This window comes from Eurosta solidaginis, chromosome 4 (genome assembly GCF_040869045.1).
Source record: "Eurosta solidaginis isolate ZX-2024a chromosome 4, ASM4086904v1, whole genome shotgun sequence".
Classification (NCBI taxonomy): Eukaryota; Metazoa; Arthropoda; class Insecta; order Diptera; family Tephritidae; genus Eurosta; species Eurosta solidaginis.
Genome location: NC_090322.1, coordinates 131,395,452 through 131,413,805, shown reverse-complemented (window position 1 = coordinate 131,413,805; position 18,354 = coordinate 131,395,452). Strand labels below are relative to the sequence as shown.

The 18,354-nt window shown below is 36.3% G+C and overlaps 2 protein-coding genes across 3 annotated transcripts; one reads left to right on the top strand and one right to left on the bottom strand.

Moving 5' to 3' along the window:
• Window positions 1–408: 408 nt before the first annotated feature.
• On the top strand, window positions 409–14,122 carry LOC137250347 (uncharacterized). 2 transcript variants are annotated; one of them, XM_067782970.1, is made up of 4 exons: window positions 409–512; window positions 13,083–13,337; window positions 13,402–13,577; window positions 13,643–14,122. In XM_067782970.1, the coding sequence occupies exons 1-4, from the start codon at window positions 498–500 to the stop codon at window positions 14,031–14,033; spliced, it is 837 nt and encodes a 278-aa protein (XP_067639071.1). In that variant the 5' UTR covers window positions 409–497; the 3' UTR covers window positions 14,034–14,122. The 2 variants fall into 2 exon arrangements, with proteins under 2 accessions (XP_067639071.1, XP_067639072.1); XM_067782971.1 differs by lacking the exon at window positions 409–512 and adding an exon at window positions 12,918–13,026.
• On the bottom strand, window positions 14,111–16,596 carry Taf5 (TATA-box binding protein associated factor 5). The gene has a single exon (XM_067782969.1). The coding sequence runs from the start codon at window positions 16,242–16,244 to the stop codon at window positions 14,190–14,192; it is 2,055 nt and encodes a 684-aa protein (XP_067639070.1). The 5' UTR covers window positions 16,245–16,596; the 3' UTR covers window positions 14,111–14,189.
• Between the last annotated feature and the right edge of the window lie 1,758 nt (window positions 16,597–18,354).

Here is an 18,354-nt window from a genome sequence, read left to right as displayed (position 1 = left end):
CACCATCGAACTACAAAAACAAACAACGCGTTTGTATGTGTGTCTTTTTAACTCGCCTATAAATAGTGACTTGTACAATCGCCATTTTCACTCACAGCCTCAAGGGCTATACTATGATATTGATCTTACTAGTTCAATAGGCTTGCTTTTTTGATAAATTCATGTCGTTGAACTCGGTATGAACGAGCTTTTGATTAATAAATAGTGACTTCGACGTCACTGTGCAGTGAGAACTGTGCCTGATCTCTGAAAACAAACCCGACCATGCGCAAATTGCCCCAGTACGGTTACACTAAGAACATACAACCATAGAGTGGCACAGCTGCAGAAGTTAGACATGATGTGTACATTATATCCCCCCCTACACACAAAAACAATAAAAACTAAAGTATTCACACTGAATAGTTATCTGCTACGAAAAGCATGCAAACAAAAACACCACTGTATCAGCATTTTTAAAGCAAAAGGCTGGATGAGCAAGAGGGATAAGAGTTCGAATGGGGTATGGCAAGGTAAATATGTATACATACGTTTATAAATATACATATATACATAGAACGTAGCCAAAAGTAATTGCTATCCACGCGAGTGATTCACAAAAATGTTGCGACGCAACTACGTCGCCGACACCCCAAACACAATTCAGGCGGATGGGTCGGTCAGGCGTTGTATTGCTGCAATAGCTCAAACGATTAGTGTTCTAAAATGCGCGGAAGGGGCGAGGATGAAGTGGAATGTAGATGTATGTATGCATAAGTAAACAAGAAACACGACGGAGAGAGAGAATGTAATGGGAGATAACGTGAAATGCGATAAAGCAGCTGCTGAGTAGTGATGGAACGATATTTCGCTATTGGTGATTGCATCGCCGCTATTGACAAATCGCTAATAGCTATAGCTATTGCAATTCAAATATATTTGATATATATATCAGTGATTAGCGATTTTCCTTCATTTGATTCTTTTGAATGAAAATCACCTCTGGCAGAATATCGCCAATAGCGATTATAGCGATTGGCGATTTTCCTTCAGCATGAAATTCTAATACTAATAGTGATAGCGGGGATGCAATCATCGATAGTGAAATATCGTTCATCACTACTCATCTGTGTGCTTTACTTTCCGACTGAATAAAAAAGTTTATTGGATACAAAAAGGAATAATTTTCTCTAAAATTGGAAAAAATATACTTTTACAAAAGTTTGCCAGCTATTATCGAAAAATGGGGATAGTTGTCTTAAGAACTGCACAATGAAAAAAATTTCTCGTCAAGAGATGGTGGTAAATAAGGGCGAAAAAGTGTGCTTTTTGTGCAGAGGAATTGTGGAAACGGCGAACGGAACAAAGCAAACTTGTGCAACAACAATTTCGACGACGAAGTGATGTGCAATAATTGCAAAAAATGGTTTTGCAATGGGCGTGGAAGCACATCTGAATCCCAAATTGTTAATCTTTCGGTGAGGGCTAAACATAGGGAAGTCACCCTACATTCTGAAGGTCCACTTGGAGAAACAGTACTAAAATGGCCCTCGTGTGGCGTACGTAATGTATATGAATTGGGATCAAGAACAATGGAAGCCACTTATAACTGATCGTTCGTTTTTGCCGTGGTTGGTTAAGGTGTCTACCGAGCAAGAGCAGTGGCGTGCACGACAAATATCAGCAGCACAAATAAACAAATTAGAGGAATTAAGGAAGGAAAATATTGATGCAACATTTCAGGATTTAGAGAAGCCAGGTATAGATACTGAACCATCACAAGTTCTATTGCGTTATGAAGATCGTTATCAATACGAGAAAGTTTTTGGTCCACTTGTGCGCCTAGAAACAGAATACGATAAAAATTTAAAAGAATCGCAAACAGCAGGGTATAGAAATAAGATGGGATGTTGGCCTAAGTAAAAAAAAAAACGATAGCATATTTTACGCTTGCTAAAACTGATTCGGACATGAAACTAATGCATGTGTTATTCATAAGTTAATACTTCTAGGCTGTAGCCGTTAACAGTTTATAAAATTTGTGTTTTTGATGGAAAAATAAAAGAATTATAGGAACATATATCACTCGTCTTATTGTAAACAGATTAACTCAAAATTTAAGTTTTTTGGGAGAATGCAATTCAAGCTTTGTCATATGGTTTGTATATGGTTGAATTCTCCGGCTAATTTTTAGGGCACTGAAGTGGGTGGCTAATTTTCTGCTAAAGAATATTTTTATAATAGTTTGAAGAATTTGCTATATTTTGCTCTGTATTTTTCATTAAAAATTGATTCACTTTACTATACAAATATTATGAAGCCAAATACAACTTTCAGAATAAATTCATACGGAGTATTTCTGAATACATCGGTGTAGTATAATGTAGAAATAAATCATGTTTTTATGGTGTTACATATACAGATTTATTTCGGGTTGATTCATCTTACATTTAAAAATCAAAGCATTTTCAATTAGCAAAATTTATAAAACAAAGATGCATAGACATCTATTTCAGCTAGTTTCATCTCATTGAGTGTATACGAGACTGAACATATTATCGTATGCCAGTTAATAATATTGTAACGAATTTACTTGCAAATCCTCTTATTTGCCCTTTTGCTCTGTTCGAATCACTAAACTGTTGAATAAATAACTCCAATATTGAAGAATGGAAAAATGGCCTTTATTAAAGTACTTCACAATCACACGTATACTTTGCTACTCGCTGGCTTAATAACCAAACTGATTGATAACTCAAATGAAACTCTACTATTGGCCGCCAGATCGCGTGCTTAATCAAACTGATTGATAGCTCAACTCAAACTGAATTACAGCGCCTCTACATCTGTTGCCTTTTATACCCTTTGGTTTCTTCGTTCGCATTTTTCCAGAATGTACTAGCATTGTCCATGAGCTCTCAAACTTCTCAGATATATGCATGTGTTTGCGCATTGACTCTCCGCTGCTCGCATTCGTACATGGTACATATGTGTAGACGCAATTATTTATTCGTTTATGTAGATACATAAAGATTGAGTTATTGATGTGAATGTTTGTAGTTTACAGTCTCTCGCGCGCACATAGGCGTATAAGTAAATGCATCTGTGTGTGACATCTCTCTGGGCTGCCTTATATATGTGTATACTTGATTTGATTATTAACGTAAATACTGCTTGGCATGGCCTTAGCATCGCCTTAGTGATGGGATAACTTAGTGATGCTAATATCCGTGACAATATATATCATAACATCTCAGAAAATTAGAATTTCACATTACATCAGTTTACAATAAAAGGTACATATTTTTGTCTTTTTATTCCAATTTTGGTTCATTTATTCTGTATACTAAATTAAAGTAATGTATAACATTCAAGTATACATCAAAGTACATCAAAGTATATAAATAATTTCAGATTCGCTTATCAAAGATAAATGAAAGCGATCGCCATGGCTGTAAAAAATAGCCATATCTATATTCACTGATAGCTCAAAATCGCTGTATCGCCCATCATATCTTCTGTATAGAATCGCTTGTTAAAATAAAGCGATCGCCAAAGCTATAAAAAATAGCCGTGATTAAAAAATAGCCATATCTATTTTCACTGATAGCTCAAAATAGCCATATCGTCCATCACTACTGCTGAGGACTGTGGAGTTTGAGGATGATAAAAGAAGCCAAGAGTAGACCGTGGCGTCCTAAGATTATTTGAATACATATATTTATTTATATGTATACCTTTATTTACAATTACGTTGTCGAGCGACGACTGACAACAGTGTATTATCGTTCTTATATATTTTCCCCCATCCACCACCTTTGCGCCTCTTAACATTTGCGGCCGTTGTATTGCGCTCTCATTCTGTTTTTCAAGCTTCTTTGCTTTTAATTCCTACGTTTTTATAGCTTTCGTTCTAATTGTCTTTGTTTTATTTTGAGGGCAAAACAGTCTTCGGATCCCAGTAGGTAAACAACAGAGTATATTACTCAAAAAATCGGAGTAAAAGTTTTCATGGTATATAGTTTTTTAAGGCTTCAGCACTATCCTCCCCGCGGTACCTACTTATATATGAATATCTATAGCTGCGACAAGAATCATAATAGCTGGTTTTCATTCTAACGGCATGTGTGCTTTTAATGCAGCTTTCTCTAGGAAACATACTTTCCACGGATAAATCCGACTTATTCAAGGTCAGAAAGATATTTGTGTGTTCTCTAGTATGGTAAGGCCAAGTGCGCCTGAAAGTCACACTCTTGGCAAATTTCAGTCTCGCCCGAAATTCAAAAGAGGTCGTACCTCTTCTGGCCAACACATCTGCTCTATAGTTACCATATACCCAAGGTCCCTTATTGGGCTCGTACTGAAGTACTCTTTTTTTAAACTGAATAGATTTTTTTAATAATTTGGGAAAAATTTAAACAACGTGACATCAGGACGGACAAGGCGACAGCTGTTTCGATTATACCTTGTAAATCTCTTCAAAGCCTTTTCTCCCGGGAGTGGGAGTCGAACTCGCACCCCTACGATAGTTGAAATGGTTGTAAACGCATTCAGCTACGTTATGCCTGTTGTGAAGTCTTTCCCAATTGCCTTCTTTTTGCATATTTTAATCTTTTACACATTAAAGCTATGCTTGGTACGGCGGTTTTCAAAGAAACTTTGGTTTTTGTTGCTGTTTTCGTTCTATTTATAGAACTACAACGAATTAACCAATTTTGTCTGTTTGTATGATTTTTAATAATCAGGGATTGCCCATATTGCTTTTTTTTAAATGTATGAAAACATTTATTTGAAGCAATTTTTTAATTTTATAATTTATTTAATAATTTGGGAAAAATTTAAACAACGTGACATCAGGACGGACAAGGCGACAGCTGTTTCGATTATACCTTGTAAATCTCTTCAAAGCCTTTTCTCCCGGGAGTGGGAGTCGAACTCGCACCCCTACGATAGTTGAAATGGTTGTAAACGCATTCAGCTACGTCATGCCTGTTGTGAAGTCTTTCCCAATTGCCTTCTTTTTGCATATTTTAATCTTTTACACATTGCATACTTCGTATGCAATTATGTGTTAAAGCTATGCTTGGTACGGCGGTTTTCAAAGAAACTTTGGTTTTTGTTGCTGTTTTCGTTCTATTTATAGAACTACAACGAATTAACCAATTTTGTCTGTTTGTATGATTTTTAATAATCGGGGATTGCCCATATTGCTTTTTTTTAAATGTATGAAAACATTTATTTGAAGCAATTTTTTAATTTTATAATTTATTTAATAATTTGGGAAAAATTTAAACAACGTGACATCAGGACGGACAAGGCGACAGCTGTTTCGATTATACCTTGTAAATCTCTTCAAAGCCTTTTCTCCCGGGAGTGGGAGTCGAACTCGCACCCCTACGATAGTTGAAATGGTTGTAAACGCATTCAGCTACGTCATGCCTGTTGTGAAGTCTTTCCCAATTGCCTTCTTTTTGCATATTTTAATCTTTTACACATTGCATACTTCGTATGCAATTATGTGTTAAAGCTATGCTTGGTACGGCGGTTTTCAAAGAAACTTTGGTTTTTGTTGCTGTTTTCGTTCTATTTATAGAACTACAACGAATTAACCAATTTTGTCTGTTTGTATGATTTTTAATAATCGGGGATTGCCCATATTGCTTTTTTTTAAATGTATGAAAACATTTATTTGAAGCAATTTTTTAATTTTATAATTTATTTAATAATTTGGGAAAAATTTAAACAACGTGACATCAGGACGGACAAGGCGACAGCTGTTTCGATTATACCTTGTAAATCTCTTCAAAGCCTTTTCTCCCGGGAGTGGGAGTCGAACTCGCACCCCTACGATAGTTGAAATGGTTGTAAACGCATTCAGCTACGTCATGCCTGTTGTGAAGTCTTTCCCAATTGCCTTCTTTTTGCATATTTTAATCTTTTACACATTGCATACTTCGTATGCAATTATGTGTTAAAGCTATGCTTGGTACGGCGGTTTTCAAAGAAACTTTGGTTTTTGTTGCTGTTTTCGTTCTATTTATAGAACTACAACGAATTAACCAATTTTGTCTGTTTGTATGATTTTTAATAATCGGGGATTGCCCATATTGCTTTTTTTTAAATGTATGAAAACATTTATTTGAAGCAATTTTTTAATTTTATAATTTATTTAATAATTTGGGAAAAATTTAAACAACGTGACATCAGGACGGACAAGGCGACAGCTGTTTGGATTATACCTTGTAAATCTCTTCAAAGCCTTTTCTCCCGGGAGTGGGAGTCGAACTCGCACCCCTACGATAGTTGAAATGGTTGTAAACGCATTCAGCTACGTCATGCCTGTTGTGAAGTCTTTCCCAATTGCCTTCTTTTTGCATATTTTAATCTTTTACACATTGCATACTTCGTATGCAATTATGTGTTAAAGCTATGCTTGGTACGGCGGTTTTCAAAGAAACTTTGGTTTTTGTTGCTGTTTTCGTTCTATTTATAGAACTACAACGAATTAACCAAATTTTTCCCAAATTATTAAATAAATTATAAAATTAAAAAATTGCTTCAAATAAATGTTTTCATACATTTAAAAAAAAAAGCAATATGGGCAATCCCCGATTATTAAAAATCATACAAACAGACAAAATTGGTTAATTCGTTGTAGTTCTATAAATAGAACGAAAACAGCAACAAAAACCAAAGTTTCTTTGAAAACCGCCGTACCAAGCATAGCTTTAACACATAATTGCATACGAAGTATGCAATGTGTAAAAGATTAAAATATGCAAAAAGAAGGCAATTGGGAAAGACTTCACAACAGGCATGACGTAGCTGAATGCGTTTACAACCATTTCAACTATCGTAGGGGTGCGAGTTCGACTCCCACTCCCGGGAGAAAAGGCTTTGAAGAGATTTACAAGGTATAATCGAAACAACTGTCGCCTTGTCCGTCCTGATGTCACGTTGTTTAAATTTTTCCCAAATTATTAAATAAATTATAAAATTAAAAAATTGCTTCAAATAAATGTTTTCATACATTTAAAAAAAAGCAATATGGGCAATCCCCGATTATTAAAAATCATACAAACAGACAAAATTGGTTAATTCGTTGTAGTTCTATAAATAGAACGAAAACAGCAACAAAAACCAAAGTTTCTTTGAAAACCGCCGTACCAAGCATAGCTTTAACACATAATTGCATACGAAGTATGCAATGTGTAAAAGATTAAAATATGCAAAAAGAAGGCAATTGGGAAAGACTTCACAACAGGCATGACGTAGCTGAATGCGTTTACAACCATTTCAACTATCGTAGGGGTGCGAGTTCGACTCCCACTCCCGGGAGAAAAGGCTTTGAAGAGATTTACAAGGTATAATCGAAACAGCTGTCGCCTTGTCCGTCCTGATGTCACGTTGTTTAAATTTTTCCCAAATTATTAAATAAATTATAAAATTAAAAAATTGCTTCAAATAAATGTTTTCATACATTTAAAAAAAAGCAATATGGGCAATCCCCGATTATTAAAAATCATACAAACAGACAAAATTGGTTAATTCGTTGTAGTTCTATAAATAGAACGAAAACAGCAACAAAAACCAAAGTTTCTTTGAAAACCGCCGTACCAAGCATAGCTTTAACACATAATTGCATACGAAGTATGCAATGTGTAAAAGATTAAAATATGCAAAAAGAAGGCAATTGGGAAAGACTTCACAACAGGCATGACGTAGCTGAATGCGTTTACAACCATTTCAACTATCGTAGGGGTGCGAGTTCGACTCCCACTCCCGGGAGAAAAGGCTTTGAAGAGATTTACAAGGTATAATCGAAACAGCTGTCGCCTTGTCCGTCCTGATGTCACGTTGTTTAAATTTTTCCCAAATTATTAAATAAATTATAAAATTAAAAAATTGCTTCAAATAAATGTTTTCATACATTTAAAAAAAAGCAATATGGGCAATCCCCGATTATTAAAAATCATACAAACAGACAAAATTGGTTAATTCGTTGTAGTTCTATAAATAGAACGAAAACAGCAACAAAAACCAAAGTTTCTTTGAAAACCGCCGTACCAAGCATAGCTTTAACACATAATTGCATACGAAGTATGCAATGTGTAAAAGATTAAAATATGCAAAAAGAAGGCAATTGGGAAAGACTTCACAACAGGCATGACGTAGCTGAATGCGTTTACAACCATTTCAACTATCGTAGGGGTGCGAGTTCGACTCCCACTCCCGGGAGAAAAGGCTTTGAAGAGATTTACAAGGTATAATCGAAACAGCTGTCGCCTTGTCCGTCCTGATGTCACGTTGTTTAAATTTTTCCCAAATTATTAAATAAATTATAAAATTAAAAAATTGCTTCAAATAAATGTTTTCATACATTTAAAAAAAAGCAATATGGGCAATCCCCGATTATTAAAAATCATACAAACAGACAAAATTGGTTAATTCGTTGTAGTTCTATAAATAGAACGAAAACAGCAACAAAAACCAAAGTTTCTTTGAAAACCGCCGTACCAAGCATAGCTTTAACACATAATTGCATACGAAGTATGCAATGTGTAAAAGATTAAAATATGCAAAAAGAAGGCAATTGGGAAAGACTTCACAACAGGCATGACGTAGCTGAATGCGTTTACAACCATTTCAACTATCGTAGGGGTGCGAGTTCGACTCCCACTCCCGGGAGAAAAGGCTTTGAAGAGATTTACAAGGTATAATCGAAACAGCTGTCGCCTTGTCCGTCCTGATGTCACGTTGTTTAAATTTTTCCCAAATTATTAAATAAATTATAAAATTAAAAAAAATTGCTTCAAATAAATGTTTTCATACATTTAAAAAAAAAGCAATATGGGCAATCCCCGATTATTAAAAATCATACAAACAGACAAAATTGGTTAATTCGTTGTAGTTCTATAAATAGAACGAAAACAGCAACAAAAACCAAAGTTTCTTTGAAAACCGCCGTACCAAGCATAGCTTTAACACATAATTGCATACGAAGTATGCAATGTGTAAAAGATTAAAATATGCAAAAAGAAGGCAATTGGGAAAGACTTCACAACAGGCATGACGTAGCTGAATGCGTTTACAACCATTTCAACTATCGTAGGGGTGCGAGTTCGACTCCAACTCCCGGGAGAAAAGGCTTTGAAGAGATTTACAAGGTATAATCGAAACAGCTGTCGCCTTGTCCGTCCTGATGTCACGTTGTTTAAATTTTTCCCAAATTATTAAATAAATTATAAAATTAAAAAATTGCTTCAAATAAATGTTTTCATACATTTAAAAAAAAGCAATATGGGCAATCCCCGATTATTAAAAATCATACAAACAGACAAAATTGGTTAATTCGTTGTAGTTCTATAAATAGAACGAAAACAGCAACAAAAACCAAAGTTTCTTTGAAAACCGTCGTACCAAGCATAGCTTTAATACATAATTGCATACGAAGTATGCAATGTGTAAAAGATTAAAATATGCAAAAAGAAGGCAATTGGGAAAGACTTCACAACAGGCATGACGTAGCTGAATGCGTTTACAACCATTTCAACTATCGTAGGGGTGCGAGTTCGACTCCCACTCCCGGGAGAAAAGGCTTTGAAGAGATTTACAAGGTATAATCGAAACAGCTGTCGCCTTGTCCGTCCTGATGTCACGTTGTTTAAATTTTTCCCAAATTATTAAATAAATTATAAAATTAAAAAATTGCTTCAAATAAATGTTTTCATACATTTAAAAAAAAGCAATATGGGCAATCCCCGATTATTAAAAATCATACAAACAGACAAAATTGGTTAATTCGTTGTAGTTCTATAAATAGAACGAAAACAGCAACAAAAACCAAAGTTTCTTTGAAAACCGCCGTACCAAGCATAGCTTTAACACATAATTGCATACGAAGTATGCAATGTGTAAAAGATTAAAATATGCAAAAAGAAGGCAATTGGGAAAGACTTCACAACAGGCATGACGTAGCTGAATGCGTTTACAACCATTTCAACTATCGTAGGGGTGCGAGTTCGACTCCCACTCCCGGGAGAAAGGCTTTGAAGAGATTTACAAGGTATAATCGAAACAGCTGTCGCCTTGTCCGTCCTGATGTCACGTTGTTTAAATTTTTCCCAAATTATTAAATAAATTATAAAATTAAAAAATTGCTTCAAATAAATGTTTTCATACATTTAAAAAAAAGCAATATGGGCAATCCCCGATTATTAAAAATCATATGAATAGATTTTGACTTATTGGTAAAAGGGCGCAAATCTACTGCGATGCGATTAGTCTGAATCCTATTGCGGATTTTTGAGTTTGCTCCTTGATTTATCTTTTTTGTTATTCTTTGGTATGTATACTTTGAATTTTATTTACTAAGAACACATTTCTGTCTACATACATAGATATGTAATTACTTAGAATGCACATCTTCAACACTACGTCTTAAGAACACGTCGCACAACGCGAATAATGCCAACAAAACCCGCTCACATGTGAAACGGAGGAGAAGGACACGGATTGGGTTCGATACCTTCCCGGAGGAGGAGAGTATGGCGCAGACCCGCTGCATGGATCTGCTGGGAGGATGATAATTTGTGGGAGGGACGCAACAAACTAAACACTAGAGTCCGCCTGCTCATTACCCTGTACTCTCCTGTGGCCTGGGACCCAGTGCAACAGTACTACGTTGTGCACCCAAGGACCAGTGCTAACTTTATTTCGAACGCCACAATTGCCTTTAGTGGGCCTGACTGTCTGACTGAGTATGGCAATTGTTTCATTGGAGTATCAGCGCTGAAGGTTCAGCTTAGCGCACCAACATATGGCGAATACTTCCGCTTGAAAGCTGCTCGTATGTGCTTTTAGAGGTACTGATATTTTGGCTCTGGGTCCAGAGACTCTGGCTTCAATCCCCTCTGGCGTCTTCGAACCAGGGCCGTAGAGAGAAAATCCGGGCCCAGGACTAAAAAAATTTACGGGCCCCCTATAAAAAATCCACTAATACATTTGATCATTCACATCAGGGAGAGAAATGAGATGCTGACCAAACAGTTCCTGTTGAATACCCAGAAACCTGGGCATCCCAACAGACATCTGATTCATGAACCAGCACCGCCTAGGGGCTTAAGGAGTCATCTCCGTAAGCATTTTGAGGAAATACGGCACCTGAGAACCCAGCCGTATGAAGTGAAAAAACACGAGCAGGTCCTTGGTGAACTCCATAAACAGGCGTTGGACCTTTATGCCGGGAATTGCCCGGTGAATCCAGTACTTAACGAAAATTATCCAAAACTTGCGGAAGAGGAACGCATACTCCCCAGGGAAACGCGTGTCACTCTTGCTCAACTTCGTTCTGGATACTGTAACAGGTTAAACTCTTACCTATCCAGAATCAACCCCGACATACAAAATGTATGCCCCGCTTGCAATGTGTCCCCACATGACACCAACCGTCTCTTCAATTGTAATGTGGAACCAACGCCTCTAACACCCCTTTCCTTATGGTTCACCCCTGTTGAAACGGCAAGTTTCCTTGGACTCCCGTTAGAGGATATTGATGAAAATTTGTGATCGGTCGCGGCTATTAGGTGGGGCGGGCATTGCTACAACAACAACAACAACATCATTCATAAATCATTATTGATGGATTACATCAAAAAAAAATTTTGCCACATCAACTAAATGATTTTTGGCTAAGAGCTGACAATAAAATTAACACAGAATATTTACTATTTGTTTTATTTTATTGTAACGTAGAAATAAAATTCTCTTTTTCCAGCTTAAGCCGGAGTCGTTGGCGCCGTATGTCGTATCGTTGTATCCGTATCCCTAACGTAATCAGCTGTTTATCGTTACGACGGTAAACCAAAACCCAATTGATTGGCTACGATACGGTTACGACCTTAGCGGCACCAATAATCGATTGCATTGATTCTCATAAGATTGGTCGAATCAGCTGTTATAAGGCTACCGATACCATTGTAAACTTTACCAAGTAGCGCAATTAACAGCTGATCGCTCAAAATTTGCACACACACACAAACATGACTAATGGCCATATTACGGAAATCTTTGGGAAATTGAAGTTAAAATTTTAAACAGACATAAAATGTTATAATTTCGAATATATATCATCTAGGACACCTTAATTGCAGTAATTGAAAGAAAATGTTTGCTTATACTCAAGTATTTAATTATTTTTTCTAAATTTATCTTTAATATTGATGCAATGATTGATCCAATGCAACTCTAGTCTTTCTACTGTTCTTCATTCCACTCCATTCGATTGCCTATTTTCACGGCCTGCGAGTGCCTTCCACTCTATTCGCAACATAACCTCGAATTAAGCTGCCAAACTATATAGTAAACAATGACCGATACGGTCATAGTGTACAAGTACAAGTGTGTTGACTTATCTGTCAAGCATTCTGACAGGCACTCGCTGGATTCGGAATGACAGCGAATTCAAAATGGATACCATTACCGAGTGCGCCGAATGATTGAAAAATTGAAAAAGTCGATACGATTGGTAGTCAAAAATGTTGTCGTTGAGACCAAAAATGCGACTCTAGACCTGAGATTTCCATCAGGTGCACTATGGATACCATTGTTTACTATATAGTTTGGCAGCTTAAGTAGAGGTTATGTTGCGAATAGAGTGGAAGGCATTGGACTAGGCAGTCGAATGTCATATAATGAAGGAATGGTGTTCGGAGATTTTTCGAAGTTAAAAAAAAAATGATAAAAGCTTTAATATAAATAAAACTATTGTTTTAATAACAACAAAAACGCCATATATATTCTGTATACATAAATATGTAAGGATTATCTCACTTTAAAATTTGAATTAAATAATCTAAAGTTTTGTTTTGAAACTGAGTCGAGAACTGTGCGTGTGAATGTGCGAATTTTCACCGATCAGCTGTTAGTTGCGCTACTTGGTAAAATTTACAATGATGGATACGGTTACCGATAAAGCACCAATGTCTGCAGCTTATGGTGCGGAGCTTTTAGATAAAAAAAATAAAACTATAATACTCTCCAGAAAAGGTATAAGTTGAACCAAGATCCTACTTCATTAAAACATACGTTGAATTCGTTTAAAGGATATGCTTTCGGGCTGGTATTGTCGCTCCATGGCGAATCAACAGGCCGGCCAAATAGAAGAAACAGATCCTAATGTGGAAGATGATACTGGCACGGATGATGATAGTCAAGATCAACAGCAAACCCAGTCCGGTGTAGGAATCGGTGGCGGTCTTAGTGTTAATTGTGGAGGAAATGGTTTAAGTGCAGCAAACGCTGTAGATTACAAAACTCAGTATCGGTATCTTAAGCGAAAACTGAAGTTTCTCATTTATGTATGCAAATTTTGATTTCATTATCATACACGAAGTGCGATTTTTAATTTGATTGACGTTACAGGAAAACGAATTCTTTCAAGATGCCTTACGTTCAAACCAACGCCGCCTCTTGAAAGTCTCGCGGGACCGTGCTTTCTTATTAGATCGGTTGCTACAGCATGAAAAACCAGAAAATACATCTTCAGAAAGCGATGAAACGGCCTCGTCCGCCGACGAGGCAATGAAGGAAGCTAAAAGGTAATTAATAAGTTTAGTAATGTCTGCTGTGTATAATGGTTAAATCAAATTGTGTATATCAAAAGGCGCAAACTGGAACAAAACTCTGCTTCGAATGGCAGTGCCGTTGGAGGAGGATCGACTAGAGGGCGAAAAAGGAAAATGCAAAACGTTCAACCTAATGAAAATTCTGCAGTTGCTCCCAAGCCCAATAACAAAGATATACAGCAGTCTTTGCCTATTCAACATACCAATTTGGAACAAACGCAAATGTCCGCTGCGGAAGTAGAACGACATTTGCAATCGCGACAACAAGTAATGGACCTAGTACAAGATCGCGCACCTGCTACTGTACCAACGGAAATGTTTAGCAATGAACCTTCACTCGATAGCGAATTTAATGATAATATCGTTGATGGGTCATCTCCTACTCATATTGCTGCAGAAGAGTGTGTACAAATGGAATATACGAATTAAGTTTAACAGAATACTTATTTTATAACAAACTAATTTCAATGTATTAATTACACAATTAAAAATAATACAAACTTACATAACTTGCAAAATGGTTTTAATTGCCTATACTACTTAATACCTCCAGATATATGTTTACTAACTTAAAACTTATGTTGCTTATGATGATTTGAACATGCCAACAGCGAGTAGCAAATTACGACGCGTGAAATGCAATGTCAAAAATGGTGTGGATTTTGTGGGAAAAGCTCGCAACAGGTATGTTTCACTTTCACCCATATCAGGATTGTGTGAAGAAGTTCCACTTAATGCCAAATAATCTTCAGTCAATTTTGAAAAATCCCACAAAGTCAAAATGCAATCTAAGCCCCCAACGGCTAATATGTTTCCGTCGCGACTAAAAGACATCGTATGTATCGAACCAGAGTGTCGTAACAATGTGGCGACAAGTTGACCATGTGATAAATCCCACACAAGTACCGTGTGATCAGAAGAACCAGATGCCAAATATCGCCCGCAAATGGAGAATGCTAATGAATATATAGCGCCTTTATGACCACACATTTGTCGTACAAGTTGTCCACTTAATACATCCCATAACCTTACAGTGCGGTCACTAGAGCCGCTGGCTATATAATTTGAATTTGGATGAAATTGTACACAGTCTACGTCAGACAGATGGCCACAAAAAATCCGAAGGGGTTGATTTGAATCTGTTGTCCAAACACGTGCGGTTTTATCATATGAACAAGATGCAAAGTAGTATCCATGTGGTGAGAAACGCACATCCCATACCGGAAAAAGATGGCCTTTATATACCACTATACATGTCCATGTATGGAATGACCATAAACGAATGGTAGTGTCTTCAGAGCAAGATAGTAGTAAATTTTTCTCAGGCGCAAAAGCACAACGGTATACGGGACCACTATGACCATAGAAGATGCGTGATGACTCTCCTGTACGATCGTCCATCATGCGAGTGTTAATATCTTCAGCATCTTTGTCAATATCCTTAAGCATTTCTGCACTTTTCATTTCACGCAATTTCGCTGGGGTAAGTGACCACACTTTGATGCTAGAATCTGTGAAACCAACCGCCATCATTGTAGAATCTTCGGAAATTTCAGCGCAAGTAACAGTATTATTGGAATTCAGTATTGTATAAAAGCACACCGACGGTAAAGAATCCTTATTAAGCGGCACACGTTTAGAAGATTCACGTAGCGCTTTCACTTTTTCCATTTTATCAGCATCTTTCAGTTCCGGCAGTGGAATTCTGTCAATAGCAGGAGCATTGGGATCAGATTTCGATTTCTTTGAGAAAAGTGGATCTTTTTTGACCTTCTTCTTTTTGGGCTTGTCTGGTGCGTCTGGATCGTTGTCATCCTCTTCCTCAACTAGCGCAGGTGCTGGTGTAGTCAACGTTTGATAATCAACTTCTTTCAGAAGCCCATAGTATACGCGTAGTTTATTATCCTGCCGCTTTGCTTCACCCATCAGAGATCCACAACTAATGTCACATTGAGTTTTGCTGCGAGCTGTTCCTTCATATGTGTCAAAATGTAGGTATTTGGCGACAATATCTGCTATCACCTCCTGCTTTCGATCCTGTATATGTCGCTTGAATAAAGAATGAGAATCACGCGACATACGTATCGCAAATTTATCGATCTCCATTGCCGCAACGAAATCATTGTTTTCCATATCCGACTTTTTCGTTATTAAGAGCAAATTTTGTAGATCCTCTCGATAATAATGATCTAAATCCACCCCATATTTTTCAACAAATTTGCGTGCCTGTTCGGTAAATCCACCTTGGATAAGTTTGAAGTATATTTGCACTAGTATTGGATAGAGCGTCATAGACAGTTCGTGTTTGTATATATCAAGAGAGTCTTCAACAAAGTTGCGTAAGTCTGCATAAGCAGCTCCATAAATGTCTGGGTCATTGTTTGAGCTATAAGTGCCACCTGATATTACGGTATTCGGATGATCATGTCCTTCTGCGAGAGCCGACGTTAACAAAGTATTTATTTCAATGTCGTTCACCTCTTCCAATTCTTGATTTGTTAAATTTGCTTCACGACACAGTAGCTCCTCAGTTTGTTTGAGGTTGTACTTTTTTATAAGCTTCAGAAGTGCAAGTAAATCGCGTTTCTGTTGAGGGGGTGCCATGCCGCCGTTTGTAATATTGTTGCTATTATTGCTCATCTTTCTAATAATGTTTAAGTATATTATGTTTAAGGTAAACCAAATAATTCATCGTCTTTTTTGGGGATTACAATGTTCATCATTGTAAATTTTACCAAGTAGCGCAACTAACAGCTGATCGGTGAAATTCGCACATTCACACGCACAGTTCTCGACTCAATTTAAAAAAAAAACTTTAGATTATTTAGCTTAAATTTTAAAGTGAAATAAACCTTATCAATTGATGTATAAATAGAATATATAAGACGTGTTTGTTGTTACTAAAAGGAGCTTTTTATTTATATTAAAGTTTTTAACATTTTTTTTTTCAACTTTTATTTAACAATTTCATTCGTTTTTAAAGCATTTTCGTGCATTGAAATACAACCATGTGCATATACGTTTTGACATTATATTTCATATTCGTTCGTGTTTGCCATTCTCATCATTGTTTACTATATAGTTTGGCAGCTTAAATAGAGGTTATGTTGCGAATAGAGTGGAAGGCAGTGGACTAAGCAGTCGAATGTCATATAATGAAAAAATAGTGTTCGGAGTTTTTTCAAAGTTAAAAAAAAATGATAAAAGCTTTAATATAAATAAAACTATTGTTTTAATAACAACAAAAACGCCTTATATATTGTATATACATAAATTCGTAATTATTATCTCACTTTAAAATTTGAGTTAAATAATGTAAAGTTTTTTTTTTGAAACTGAGTCGAGAACTGTGCGTGTGAATGTGCGAATTTTCACCGATCAGCTGTTAGTTGCGCTACTTGGTAAACTTTACAATGATTCTCATTGTTTCTAAATTCGTACCAAGGACTGCAGTTATTCGATGTGATTTTTCGAAAAAAATTATTATTTTTGTGAAATTTTACACTTAATCTGTGGTATTGTTGTGGTCAAAAAGGTTTTATGCAAAAATATGTTATGGTGTCGCATTTACAATGGAAGCAGTAAGGAAGGCGGTCGGCATGATGTGGTGGTGCACAGTGGCTAGTCATTGTCGGCTGGGGCGGGTCCTTGCCAACCTTACTGTTCCTGCGCCATAAACAGAAAAAGTTCCTATCATGCCTATCAAAACGAGCAGCTGTCAAATTCAAAAAAAAACCGACAGAAGCGCAGAGACCGACTCAAAACGCTTAAAAATTCAAAATCACACAACATCCGGCCGAACCGGATGTCACGGACAGACCGTTGACATTCAAAAATTTAAATTCAAATTCAAAAAAACTGACGCAAAAAATACTACCGAACCGGACATGGCCGGTTACTAACGCTGAAAATCAAATTCAAAAAAAAACCGCTGAAAAACCAAACAATAACAAAAAAGCTGAAAAAATTAAAAATAAAAAAGAAAAGGGCCGAATATACATAGGGGGCGCCGCGGGTGGTGTTGCGACGCCCGGTGCTTTATCCCACCCTCAAATAACCATGGCCACCGACGCACCTAAATTTCGGTGGCCCCTTACCTGCCTTACCTTATGCCTTCTAAATAATTGGCGACGCCAGCATTCCCATTTCAATTACAAATTTATTTATAATTCATCATTTAAAAAAAAAATTTATATGAAGATGTATATATATACTACTCGATCCTGAGTTTTATCTAAATTTGTTTTCTTCAAAATAAGGTATACGCATTAAGTTATAGAGAAAAATGTGATAAAATGCTTGTTTAAGAGGTACAAGAAATAATTTCGAACAAAGAAATTTGTACATAAGTATCTATTTGATAGAGTTCATTTCGATCCCGGTATTAAGAAACATGAATAGTAAATATTAACTTTGTACAGCCAAAGTAATAATTCCTTTTTGGGGCTTTAGACGTTTTTAAATGGTTCTAAAACAAGTTTGGTTGCAAGTTTATTGCAGCTTTTCAAATAAATGATCCTTCTTTTACTAGTAAAAGGTGTTTAATATCTTTAACTGCTATTCTTTTGTTCGCAGCTGTATGTACATATAACATTTTTTTTTTCTGGTTAAGTATAGTTTAATCTTTTACAGTATCGTTGTTTTTGGTTCAAAGGCTTTCGAATTTGCACTGGGTGGTATTTACATATATAGATACATCATATCAAAATTTGAGGAAAACGCAATTCAGAAAAATCTGCTGGTTAGGGCC